Genomic DNA, 13,345 nt, shown 5'->3' with positions numbered 1-13,345 from the left:
CCGGACGCCGGGCCTCCCCCTGCCCGGCTTTGTGTATGTGTGTGCGCCTGGCGGCGTAATTACTGATTTGATTCCAATCCATTATTTAGACAATTGAACCTACAATCTCGTCTTTAGTAAAATGAGGCGAAGTCAGATTTGATTACAGGTTCAGCCCCAGCGACAAGAGCTCGAAACCCGATGGGTTAATAACAGATCACGAGTAAATTATTCATGATTTTACGAGCTCTTTAGCTCCATTGAATCGGCCTAATTGAGAGGAAAAAAAAATAAAAAAGAAGAGAGAAAGCCAGGTCCTCCCCCTCCCCGCGGCCCCTTGCTCCTCCCCATCCGATCCTGGGGAATCTGGACTTGCCCCGGGCACTGGGGGCGGGAGTGAGGGGGTCTGGGGCACCCGCCAAAGCTGGGCTTAGCTGCCACTTCCCCCGCGGCCTCGTTTCCCCAGCACAGCCCTGTGCCCCAGCTGCTGGCCGGCCTCGGCGGCTCCCTTTCCCCCTTCCCTCCTTTTCCCTTTTTGCACTCCCAGCCGGTAACAGCTTCAGAACAGGCCTCCCTGATCTCCTTGAACCCGGGATTCAGTTCAGTCGCCCGGACCCTCCACACATTCCCCCCTGTTTCCGGGCCTCACTGTCCCCTCAGGCTCTCTCTGTGTCTCTCCTAATTTCTTTCTGTCTTTGTAGCGGTCTCTGGTTCTCCAGTCTCCACTGCTTTCCTTTCCTCTGTCTCTCTTTCTTTCCTGGCTCTGTCCATCTTTCTCTTCCTACGCCCTCTGCTTTTCTCGCTCTTCATTCTCTCAGTCTTTCTACCCCTATGTCTTTCTCTCCTTTCTCTGCCCTTTCTCCCTCCCACACACCCCCGCCCCCAACACACACCCTGATGTAGGCCACTCTCGGGGCACGTCCCTTGGGTGCATGGGGCGCCAGGGTCCCCACGGAACTCATTAACAGCAGCAAGGCCCAGGCAGGAGCTGGGCGGAGGGATAGGCCCAGAGATCCCCTGTGGGAAGGCCTGCTCTCCCCCCTTACCCCCCTCAGGAGCTGGGGACTGGGGCAAGAAGAGGGTCGCTGGCCCCCAAGAGGGGGCAGGGCAGTTTCCATGGATCCCGTTTGGAGTCATTTTCTGATCCTCTTTAAATCCTTGGACTCATGTTCTTCACTCTGGGCACTGTTAGTGGGAGTGCAGTCCGGATGGGGGATTTGGGTGCCTGGGTGCCTGTGGGAAGGGACCCCTACGGTTAGGAACAAGACCTGAATTTTGCAAATTTTTTCTGCAAGAGGCTACTCTCACTTGGGCAGAGGGAGGAGTAACTCACCAGGAGAGCCGGAGTACTTCTGAGGTCATTTTGTGTGGTCAGATAAAATGCAGGACGCCCGGTTAAATTTGAATTTGGGGTAAACAACAAATAAATAGTTAGTCTAAGTGTATCCCATGTAATATTTGAATTTTAAATAAACAACAAATACTTTTTTTAGTGTAAGTGTGTGTCATGTAGTATTTGAATTTTTAGTATAGCTATGTCCCATGCAATATTTGAAACACACTTATACTAAAAAATTGTTCATTGTTTATCTGAAATTCAAATTTAACTGGGCACAATGTTTGTTAAATCTGGTAGCTCTATTGTGGGCATGTGATGGGGCACAAGATATATTCCCAGTTGTCCACTTTCAGGGGACTGAATCTATGAAGCTTCCCCCAAAGTAAGACCTTATGTGTGTAATAACTCCGGATGTGAGGAGGGGATCTTGGAGAGGATCCTGCTTGTCTCAATCAGCCGCCAGGTTGCCAAGCAACTTCCTGAGGCTTGAGGTTTCCACCCTGTCCCTTACCCCCAGTGCCTTCCAGGCATTGGGAGCCAGGCCCCAGCTGGGCCCCTTCTGGATGGGGAAGGGCTCCCCAAAGAGTCATGCTTCATCTTTGCCTGCCTTTGTGCTGTAGTGCAGAGAAAAGGCAAGGACTACAGTGGTGAATCCGGGCTCAGCCGTTACCAGTGGTACACGTGGCTCCGTGTCCCTTAGCATTAGTTTTCTCATCTGTAAAATGGGGAGAATAGCAATAGCCACCCATTGAGCAGTAGTGAAGGTCCGTGGTGTTTATAAAGCCAAAGGCGTACCCTAGGTGTCGAATACATATTAATTTCTTCCTCCAACTTCCTTCCCTTTCCAGTTAGGACTCTGCCACTCTATGAGATTTCCAAAGATCACTTAACTTCCCTGCCTCATTACCCCACTTGTAAAACTGGCAGCAACTGCCTCGCAGGGCAGCGGTGAGGATTAAACTACAAGATACAGTATCTGACCTGCAGCCCAGTGCCCGCAGCCCAGGAGTCCGTACAGTACTTTTGATAAGGGCCAAATGAAAGCAGGTGGAGAGATGTCAGTTAGCAACTTCCAGGTACCTGCCCCAGACACTGCTGGGGGAGACCCGAGACAGTCCCCTCCTTAGGAAGTGCAGGGGGGGAACAAGAAGACCCTGGGCTCCCGAGTCTCTTTGATGCTGGGTCTTCATCAAGTGACTTTCCCTTCTGAACCTCAGTTTTAATGTCAGTAAAAAAGGCGAAAATACTGCCTGGCTCACAGGGTTTTGAGGATTCGATGAAAATGTGCCTATGAAGCCCTTTAGCACATCCTCTGGAGTTCTGGAGTTGAATAAGTCACCAACAGGTTATAATAGTAGTTGTTATTATTCATATTATTATTATTACTGCAACATGGTGGCTCCATGTGGGGTTTGGATTCTCCTAGAGCTGGTTTTGAATCAGCATTTCCTAGCTGAGTGACCCTGGGCAGGTCACTCTCCCCAGCCTCAAATACCCCTATAAATCTATGAAATGGGGATAAGATCTCTAGCTCAGTGTGGTCCCGAGGCTGGAAACATTTGGTGTCGGGCGGGCTGAGCGGGTGTGAACTAGGCAGTGTGTGGGAGGAGCGAGTCAGGAGGTTCACCTGCCGCCTCTGCGTGCCCTCCTTAGCGCTAAGCTGCAACGAGAACGATGCGGAGCACCTGGACCGGGACCAGCCGTACCCAAGCAGCCAGAAGACGAAGCGAATGCGCACCTCCTTCAAGCACCACCAGCTTCGGACCATGAAGTCTTACTTTGCCATTAACCACAACCCCGACGCCAAGGACTTGAAGCAGCTCGCCCAAAAGACCGGCCTCACCAAGCGGGTCCTCCAGGTCAGCTGGGGCCTGGGGTGGGGGTGGGGCACCTGCCGCTGCCAAGACCTGGGGCAGAACCACACAGGGGCTATGGGCCTTGGGAGGACCTTCTCCCTAAGCCTGCCTTTCTGTTTTGTTTACCTTCCCCCGTTCTCTTTCTCCATCTCTTCAGCTTCAGTCTGTCTCTATTCGTATTTCAATCTTTTTTTTTCTAACTTTACATCTTTTCTCTCCTTCAATTTTTGTCTCTCAATTTTTTTTTATGTGTGTGTATCCCTCTGTCCTCTTTGTCTCCACACTCAGTCTCTTTTCTTGTAAACAGTTGATATTTGCTATTTATTACTCAAGTGACACTCATATATGTTTATATTGTAGAGGGCTCAAACATTTCAGATAAATCCAGAGCCCCACCCCACCCCCCATCCCAGGAGGCCCATCCAAGGCAACTACTACTAGCTGTTAATTCCTTCTGCCTCTTGCTCCTCTCTTGCTCTCTCTAGTTTCTCTCTTTCAGTGTCTCTAGATTTTTCTTCTGTCTCTTTGTTGTTTTTAAGACTCTCCCAGAAGCAAGGCTTGGTGAGGAAGGTGCGTGTGGGCAGATGCCCTGGGCAGGCCAGGGGGCCTCTCCCGGGTCTGCCCACGGGGAGCTGGAGGAAGTCCATGGGCACCTCTGAAACTCCGTGGAATGGCACTTGCCTATGAGGGTGCTTCCTTTTCTTTTCTATTGAATTTATTGGGGTGACATTGGCTAATAAAATTATATAGGTTTCAGGTGTACAATTCTATAATATGAGGGTGCTTTCTTGATAGAGAGGATCCAGAGCCTTCACCAGATTTTCAAAGGGTCTGTCTGTCCATCATCCCAGAGATGTTAAAAAACTCCAGTTTGGAAGTTCCAGGCTCCTGTGTGACTCATAGAGTGGTGACACCACGTCTTAACGCTTCAGCTCCTCCTCTTACTTACTGGGCGAGTCACTGAATTCCCGAGCAGCCTCAGTTTCCTCATATGTGAAACCGGCACACAAAATGATCTACGCTGCAGGCTTATTGGAAGAGCTATTGAGATGATGTCTACCACAGTGGCTGACCCCTAACTGCCCAGTGGATAGTGGCTAAGAATAACGTTAACTGGGTTAACCAACCGACTGCTACTAACAGTATGAAGGATTGTTCTGGTTGCCGGATTTCAGTGTCCCCACTCACACAATAAGGTGGGAGCATGTCCCCCTTTATAGCAAGCCTAACCAATGTATTCCTCAGAATGTGTGCTTGTAAAGAGGGCAATGCACATTTTGGGATATGAAAATTGACAGAGGAAGTGATCCTGTCTCTCACGGGGAGGGGAGGTGCTGGGATTAGAGTCCAGGCCAATCTGATCTATCCTCTAGCCCCAGGTTGTCAGGGATTGAGGGGTGAGGCAGGGGGAGGTGACACCGAGGGAATGAGGGTGCTGGTGATGAACAAGGAGGGCTGCGCAGCCGCCCTAAGTTTTCCTTCGAATTTGTCAGGAGGGAAAAAGGAAAAATAAAGCCTTTTGGGGGTGATGGCAGCAGTTTGGAGATGAGACTGGTCGTGGGTGAGGATCCGCAGTTCTCTGGGGAGCCTGGAGTCTGGGGCAGCTTTGTCTCTGTGGCTCTGTGACTAGGGATGGGGCGACGGCTGGCCAATGGGGTGCTGATGCGCCTCTCTGGGCCCGCCTGCTGCCACCCCCACCCCTGGGCTTTTCTGGCATGCCTTGCCCTTTCCATTTGAGTCCGTTTGCCTGAGGGTCTCAATGGTCAGGGCTTAAGACAGGCAGGATGTTGCTGCACCAGTCCGAGACCCGGACCGACTCCTCCCTTCTGTTTCCCTTGGACTTGACCTTCTTGGGGTTAGATCAAGGGACCTTCCTTGGCGCCTCTTCCCGTTTCTCAGCCTGGACGAGTTTGGACTGAGGGTCGGAGGCCTCCGCCTTTTCTCTGGCCAGTAGGATACTTTGTTCCTCAACCCTATTTAGATGGCTGCTTTGTGAGTCAACCCCTGGGAGCAGGCTGGGAAAGGAGCAGGGACTTAGAATACCTGGGTTGGTTCTGCTCCTCCACTCACTGGCTGTGTGTCTTGGACAAATTAGTTACCCTCTCTGAGCCGTAGCTTTCGCACATGCCTCTCTGTTACCTAGATTACATGAAATAGAGCCAGTGCCCATAGCTGAGTCTGAGTTTGGAACCAGCAGGAACCAGTCTCTGCTGGCCTCGGTGAGGCAGGAAGCTTGGTTATGTGATTTAGGAGCAAATTGGATTTTCAGCATAGTTATCTCTCATTCTTTCATCTGACCAAATGTCTATTAGCACCAAGCCCTGGGGATACAGAGGTGAATGAACCACAGCCCTGCTCCTGAAGAAAATCACCCATGAGGTGTAGAGACAGACCCACGTTCAGTTTATCAAAATGTGATTAGTTGTGGGGGTTGTTCTGTGGGAGACCAGGGGAGGGACCACCTCTCCTATGTGGGAGGAATGGTTCACCTGAGGGACCTGGGTGAATGCTTGCCCTATCCCCTCTTCCCCTCAAATCCTGAGCCAGGCCCCCCCCCCTCACATCTGCATGCCACCTCTACTATGGGGACTCAGAACTAGCTGAGGGGAAAAAATGCTAATAGTTATTGTGTGTCTACTAATCAATACATGTTTATGTGCTCTATTGTGTGTCAGGAACGTTGAAAGGCCTGTGAAACACATTTGCCTATTGAGTCCTTACTGTCAGGCATTATGATCCCCTCCTCCCCCACTGTTCAGATGAGAACATTGAGGCCCAAATGATTTCCACTTGCCCCAAATCCTCTAACAGCACAACTGTTGATGATGATGCAGTCGTTTGCAAAGCATTATCTTTCCAGCCACTCATCTATCTTACCTTAATATTTTCCTGCCCATTTTATAGATGAGAAGCTTAAGGCCTAGTGAGAAGGAGTGACGTGCTTGAGGTTGCAGGAGCCAGGTATTGGCAGGGTGGAACTCTCTCCCAGGTGGCCTGACTGCGGATGAGCCAGCTAGTGGAGATGGGATGAGAACAGATTTGGGTGAGGCAGCTGATGGTGCGCCTTTGGTTCAGATCCTTTCTGACTTACCAGCAGTATTATTTGGGTGCTTGAACTTCTCCTCCCTGAGCCTTATCTGTGAAATGGAGGGGATAATAATGGGCACCTGAGGATTGAGACGGTGAGTGGGAGGGCTCCAGCATGGTGCCTGCTGGTATAAAGTAGATGCCTCTGAAATGGTTCCTCATCACTTGACTACACCAGCTGGATGGTACTAGGTCTTGGGTACCCCCTGCAGGTTGTGGTCCACCTCAACCCTTCAGAGAGTGCATGGCAGGGACAGGTTGAGGTTGAAGCTGTGTTCCCAAAGGTGGGCGATGTAGGGGTGTGTGTGTGTGTGTGTGTGTTTCCAGCCTATTATTGCATCTGTAATGTATAAGCATAACCAACGTGGTAGTCCTGGGCTGCACTATCTCTGCAGAAATTTAGAGTCAGCTGATGTGAGGTCTAGGCTCAGCTCTTCCATTTACTCTGAGTGATTCTGAGCAAGTGACTTAACCTCTGTGGCCTTAGTGGCCTCAGCTTAAAATGGAGGTAATAATTGTACTTCACTAGGAGGTTGCAAGGAGTAAATGAGATAAAGTGTCATTTATAGGATGTATATTAGGGACTCAAATGCACATAATTTCATATACATTGGCATATCAGGTTTCAGGCTACCAACCTCTTTTGCGTACATTAAAAAAAATTTAATTATCTTCATTTTGCAGATGAGGAAATGAAGTTCAGAGAGGCTAGGACCCTGGCCCAGAGTCTCACAGCTAGTCAGTGATGAAGCCAGGGTCTGATTCCCTAGCTCTTTCCCATGTAGCACAGTGCAAGGATTGTGATCCCCGCACCTGGATCTAGCCGCAGAATGCGGCGGGCTAGATGAGGGAGAGGGAAGGAGTGGGCCGTAGATACCACCTCTTGGTAGGAAAGCGGGAATCCTGTGCATAAAAAGGAAGCCATAAGTGCATAAAAAGTGCTTAAGTTTGTGATCTTTAGCAGCATGACAACAATAATACTGACTTTCCATCAGTGGGCAAGGTGATTGGGAGACAGAATGGCCCCTTCGACAGAGGTCCATTAAGAAATTAAGCTTTGCAAATGCTTGGAGACCATTCCTCAGCACATTGATCCCTCTCTGAGTCCCCTCCCTCCCGGGGGAGGGCCACATGATGGTGAGTGATCGATTTGGATGGGTGAAGGTCTCCTTAGGTGTTCCTGGTGTGCCTTTGAAAGAAAATACATTTTAACCACCAACAGTTTAAAAACATCTTTGGGATGAGGAGTTAGTCATCATTAATCTGTGTGAGAACTCGAGGTGAGAACGCTAGCTTTCCCCTGTTCACTTGCTTATTCAACAAATACACTGGCCTTCTGCCATGTGCTGGGTAGGCGGGAGGCGCCGGGAGTCAGCAGTGACCCGGAGAGTGAGCACACACTCCAGAGGGCAGACAGAGGTGCACCAAGGTATAGAAATCATTAAAATGGTGATAAGATTAATCTCTATATTTTTCTCTACATGTGGTATATCTAATAATAAAAATATTTTTAAATGATTTTGGGGACCAAATAAGTTTGGAGAATGCTAAAGGTTAACTGTGTCTCTGTGTTGGAGATCAGAGCACATTAGCATTAATACAGGCACTGAGACATCTTGGAGAGACTCAACTTGGTCTAATCTAACATTTTCCAAATTGTTTAACTCTTGACTGAAATGAAATAGAAGAAGTTCATGGGAAGAAAAACACAGGGCTGCAATGAGAGCGTATAATGCAGGGACCTGACTCGGTAAAGGAGGTCGTCAGGAATGGTCTCCCTGAGGAGGTGAGGTTTACACTAGGGCCAGTCAATTCATTCCTTTGGCCTCAGCTTCCCCACCTGTAAAATGAGGAGAGTGAGCATTGTTTTGCCTGTCATTTGGACAGGGCTATGGGGAGCGTCCAATCTAGTCACACATGGTTGAAGCTGGATGGAATTTCATAGGTAACTTGGCTTGAAACTCTCATTTTAGAAGAGTGGAAACCAAAGCTCAGAGAGGTAGAGTGACTCATCTAAAGCCCCACAGCAAAGAAGTTGTAGTCCTGGCTGGAACCAAGGGTTCATGATATCCAGCCTAGTGCTTATTATTTTTGTTTCCTTAAAGCCTTTTTAAAATTTTATAAAATAATAGAACCACCATATAGACAGATTAGAAAAATAGGAAAAAATTACCCATATAAGAGCATGGAAAACCAGTAATCAGGTGTGCAGATTAGAGGTGAAGTAGTGGCTAAGGCAGGGGTGGGCAAACTTTTTGACTCGAGGGCCACAATGGGTTCTTAAACTGGACCGGAGGGCCGGAACAAAAGCATGGATGGAGTGTTTGTGTGAACTAATATAAATTCAAAGTAAACATCATTACATAAAAGGGTACGGTCTTTTTTTTTTTTTTAGTTTTATTCATTTCAAACGGGCCGGATCCGGCCCGCGGGCCGTAGTTTGCCCACGGCTGGGCTAAGGCCATGAGCCCAGCCTGCCCAAAATCACATCTCAGCCCCACCTCTTTGGTTGGGCTCTGCCTCAGTTTCCTCATCTGGCAATAATATTAGTACCTACCTTATAAGGCGTTATTATTATGAGTTTAATATGTGTAAAGTGCTTAGAACTTTGCTTAGACAATGCCTGGCACTTAGTAAGTGACTAGTACTCATCATTATTATTTTTGTTGTGAAGCTTCAATACATAATTTTTTAATTCTTTTTTTCTCACGTGACATTTGTCATAAGACATTTCCTCTTCCACTGGGTGGAGTGGCTGCGTCATGACTTCCACTTGCCCATCTGGTGGGACCCTTGGGATGCAGCCATTAGTTTGATGCTATTAAAAAAAAATGCCACAGTGGACGTCTTTGGGTGTGAAGCTTTTACCATTTTTTCTGGTTTTCTCAGAGACCCAGGAGGGGATTCTCGGGGCAAAGTAGGTTTCTCACTGTCCCTCCTGTCTCATTGAGGAAAGAACCCTGGGGAAAGGGATTTGTGAGGCAAAACACAGCCTGCAGGGACAGTTGGTGCCGGAGGAGGGGGCACATAGCAGTGTGGGCTTCCTCATCCACTCAGGACTTACTGCGGGTGCCCTGTGCACCAGGCTGGGCATTCCCCACAAATGAAGAGAGAGGACTGTCGGTTTCAGGAAATGGGTGGTAGGGCGGACCATCTCCCTCCTTGTTGCAGCTGCCCTGGAATCCCAGCCTGTTAGAACCCCAAGAGGCCGTAGCGATCATGTGGTGTGGTCTAACCCTCTGGTTGTACAGGTGGGGAAACTGAGGTAGGCCAAAGGTAAGGGACTCACCCAAGGTCACTTGGCTGGTCAGTAGCAGAACCAGAACTAGAAGCTACATCCAGCTCTCTTTCCACTGCACCACAGTTGCTTTCTTCATTCATTCATTCATTCATTCATTCGCTTGCTGACTCAGGAAGAGGAGGTAAGGAGAGCATGGATTTTTTATGGCAGAGAGTCCTGGTTTCCTGGATTCCAATCTCAGTTGGCCTCTGTGTGACCTTGGGCAAGTGACTTCACCTCTCTGAGCCTCACTGGCTTTAAATCTATGAAAGGGAATAATGATAGTAGTGTTCCCTACCTGGCTTATCATGGAGATCACCTGTGACTGTACATGTTAGATGGAGGCGTGATGCCTGGCACATAGTAAGAGACCCATAAATGTTGTGTTGTTATTACTGTTAACCAATGCATATTACTGATTCTTAAGCTTTGCCAGTCCCTGTGCCATGACGTGAAGATGACTCAGACAGGGTCCCTGTCCCAACAGCCACCCAGGAGGGGACTTTTTGAAATATCTGGGAAAGAATTCTGGCGAAGCCCCGCTTAAGGTGAAAAGCAAACCCAACACAATCCCCACAGCAGCTCCCTTTCGGCTGAGTTGTTGATTATCACCCAGCGGATTCCCAGTGCCTCTGATCCAGTACGCAGGCCGAGGAGGCACTGTGGACGATGGTGTCATTGTTTACAACCACTGTTAGGGCAACAGCAGAGAAACAGCAAACAGCCCACAGCTAAACAGCCAGTTCCAGCCCTTCCCGAGGGCTTGGAGCCCTGGACCCCCGGACCCCCGGACCCCCGAGCCACTTGCCACCCCCAGGGCTCCTCGTTCCAGCTGCTGCTTGGACAGACAGACACACAGGCCAGGACAGTGGCAAAAGTTGGCACCAAGACTCCAGCCTTCCTCACCTGCCTGCCACAAGACTGGGGAAGTCACCTCCTCCCTCTGAGGGCCGCTGGGGCTTTCTCCATCAGCCATTCCCCGGACCAGCCAGCAGCGGAGTCTCGCCCTGCAGATGTCTGGAGGCCGGGCAGGGAAGGACCTCCCCACCGCGAGGAGAGCATGTGGAGGTGGTTTAGAAGCCCTGGACTTATTTGCAAGCCTCCAAGAGGTGATGGGCTTGTTCTGGGCGAAAGGCCAGGGAAAATGTGCTTTCTTCCTGGGAAGACCCAGTGTGCTGGGGAGAGAGCTTTGTTTCCTGACTTCACAGGGCCCGTGTCTCCCTCCTCACTCCAGGATTCCGGCGGCTGTGCTTTTTAATTGAGCCCAAATTGTATTAGGCCACCAAAAAGGCGGGTGTGAAGCCACAGGCTCCTGTAGCTGGGGTGGTCCCCAGGGGAGGGTGGGGCCAGGCGTCGGCCCTTCCCACCCGTCTGAGACACTGGGAAGACAGGCAGATGCAGGCACATCTGGCAATTCGCAACTGGACACCCGAGAATCTGCAGAATCCCCCAAGGCCCTGTGTTTTATGGGGAGGCTTCTGGCGGGTGATTTCCTCACGCAAAGGGAAGTGAGGGGGCCCTGCCTTTTGGGCTTCTTTCTTTGGAGACACAGCCCCCCAAGCCTATCCCCACCCCCACAACGGCGTAGATTTCCTAGGCCTTTGAGGACCCCTGGTTACAGCCAGATCTCTGTGCAGTTAGACTGGGGGGCATATTTGGGGTGAGGGCGGGGGGCCTGTGTAGATGAATTTAATGCTTGGTCTTCATGCCTGCGTACAGGCTCCTGTACAAAGGTATGTGTGTGGATGGGGGCATGTGTCTGCAACCAGGAAAAAGTGAAAGTAAGCCCTTATTCTGTCCCTTTGGTATTCTTTTCATACCAAGCTTGGTTCCAACTGTGCAACCCACCCCTCCTCCCTCATGAATGGGCCTGGGACGTGGCAGGTTGGGGATGGGAACCTACGGGCCACGGCCTCCCTGGCCTTGCTTTCCTCTCGGCGGGCGGCTCCCCTCTTGCCCACTCTGCCCGGAGACCTGAAACCCAGGGTCCAGGGAAGCGGTGGCTTCTCCAGCTAATGGTGGTGGGGAGTGGACTGGTGTCCTTTTCTTCCTCTTAGTAACTCTTTGTTGATTGATTCCTGTGCTCTTTACACCATTCTAGTATTTCCCAGACTTAGTGATCCTGAAACATGGTAAACATTGTGCCAACAAGAACTCGTGGGATCTATTGTGTGCTTAAAGGTGACTGCTGAAAAAAAAACCAAATCTCTCAACCGTTGTGAGGAACGATCAAGATTTGGTTTGACCGAATCTTCCAGAACAGCACTGTCTAAAAGAAATACAACATGACCACATATGTAATTTTACATTTAAAAATTTCTAGTAGCCACATTAAAAAAAAACTGGTAACATTAACTTTAAGAATATATTTCATTGATCCCAGCATATCCAAAATATTATCATTTCAACATGTAACCAGTATAAAAATTATTATTAGATATTTTTAGATATCTTTGACAGTTTGTATATTTTCATCTACAGACTAGTCACATTTGGACTAGTCTGATGTCATATGCTCAATAACCATATGTGGCTAGTGGCTACCATATTGGAGAGAGTGGCTCAGCTCTGGAACCTTCTAAGAGAAAGGGAAACTCAGTAATAGCCAATGAGAGAAAAGGAAATTTTTATTTTATTAAGAACAGAATATTACCAGCCCGACTTTTTATTCTCCCCTCCAAAAAAAAAAACACCGATTAGTGATTAGGGTCTCTGAGTTAGGCAGTCCAGTCCGGGGAATGCTCTGCTCTCCTCTCCTGCCTGGCCGCCTTCCCCTAACCAGCCCTTCCCTCTCCCCCCACACAGGTCTGGTTTCAGAACGCCAGGGCCAAGTTCAGGCGCAACCTCTTACGGCAGGAAAACACGGGCGTGGACAAGTCCACAGAGGCGGCGCTGCAGACAGGGACGCCCTCAGGGCCAGCCTCGGAGCTCTCCAACGCCTCGCTCAGCCCCTCCAGCACGCCCACCACCCTCACAGACTTGACGAGCCCCACCCTGCCAACTGTGACGTCCGTCTTAACTTCTGTGCCTGGCAACCTGGAGGGCCACGAGCCTCACAGCCCCTCACAAACGACTCTTACCAACCTTTTCTAATGACTCGCGCCCCATCGCCCCCCCCCACCTTTGCCCCACAATTTCTTTAAAAAAGAAATTATCTTTAGTTGAATTCCAAGTGTATTTTAAAATAGAGGCTTTGAGCAACTAACTAACCACATTTTAGGATCTCGCCTGGAAACAGAGGAAGACAATGATTGTGCGTCCGGCTAACGCAGCGGTGTGGACCGAGGAATTACTTGGAAGATCTATCTGCAACACAACATTTGTGTCACTGTACAGTTTTGTGGACTGAGCGAGGAAGAACAACAAATAATTTAAGTTGGCTAGAGCTTCTGTATTTTCAAAGACTGCCACGTGCCTTAGGAATACTGTTTTATCTCCATACTTCGGACGACTTGTTCATTTTTCTCTCCCTCTTTTTCTCTCTGTATATTTATGACCAGAGCAAAAATGTAAAAAAAGAAAAAAAAAGTTTGTTACTTTGAATAGTCCTAAAAAGAAAAAAGGAAAAAAAAAAAAGGAAAAATCAAACCCCCTCCAAACGGTCGCTTTGTTGTTTTAGAATTTTAAGGTGGAAGTCTGTTCGAATATCAGAATTTGTAAAATCTAACCAGTAATAAAACCACTTATTGAAACTAGTTGGTGCCGCTCCTGTTTAGTGGGGTGTGAAATTCACACGACTTAAGAGTCTTATTGAAGCCTAGAGATAGATTCCAGCTCCTCCCTATTTACGCGATTTATAATACT

The 13,345-nt window shown here is 49.1% G+C and overlaps 1 protein-coding gene across 1 annotated transcript in view; it reads left to right on the top strand.

The window, feature by feature from the left end:
• LHX2 (LIM homeobox 2) overlaps positions 1-13,062 on the top strand; it is an 18,981-nt gene extending 5,919 nt beyond the window's left edge. The window contains exons 5-6 of the mRNA XM_005881527.2: positions 2,972-3,177; positions 12,347-13,062. Coding sequence (XP_005881589.1) covers positions 2,972-3,177; positions 12,347-12,634 — 494 coding nt within the window. The 3' untranslated portion in view covers positions 12,635-13,062. The remainder of the gene's footprint in view (positions 1-2,971; positions 3,178-12,346) is intronic.
• Positions 13,063-13,345: the final 283 nt, after the last annotated feature.

The sequence above is a fragment of the Myotis brandtii genome, unplaced genomic scaffold, assembly GCF_000412655.1.
Source record: "Myotis brandtii unplaced genomic scaffold, ASM41265v1 scaffold68, whole genome shotgun sequence".
Classification (NCBI taxonomy): Eukaryota; Metazoa; Chordata; class Mammalia; order Chiroptera; family Vespertilionidae; genus Myotis; species Myotis brandtii.
The sequence above is the reverse complement of the archived record's forward strand: the minus strand, read 5'-3'. Positions and strand labels throughout refer to the sequence as shown.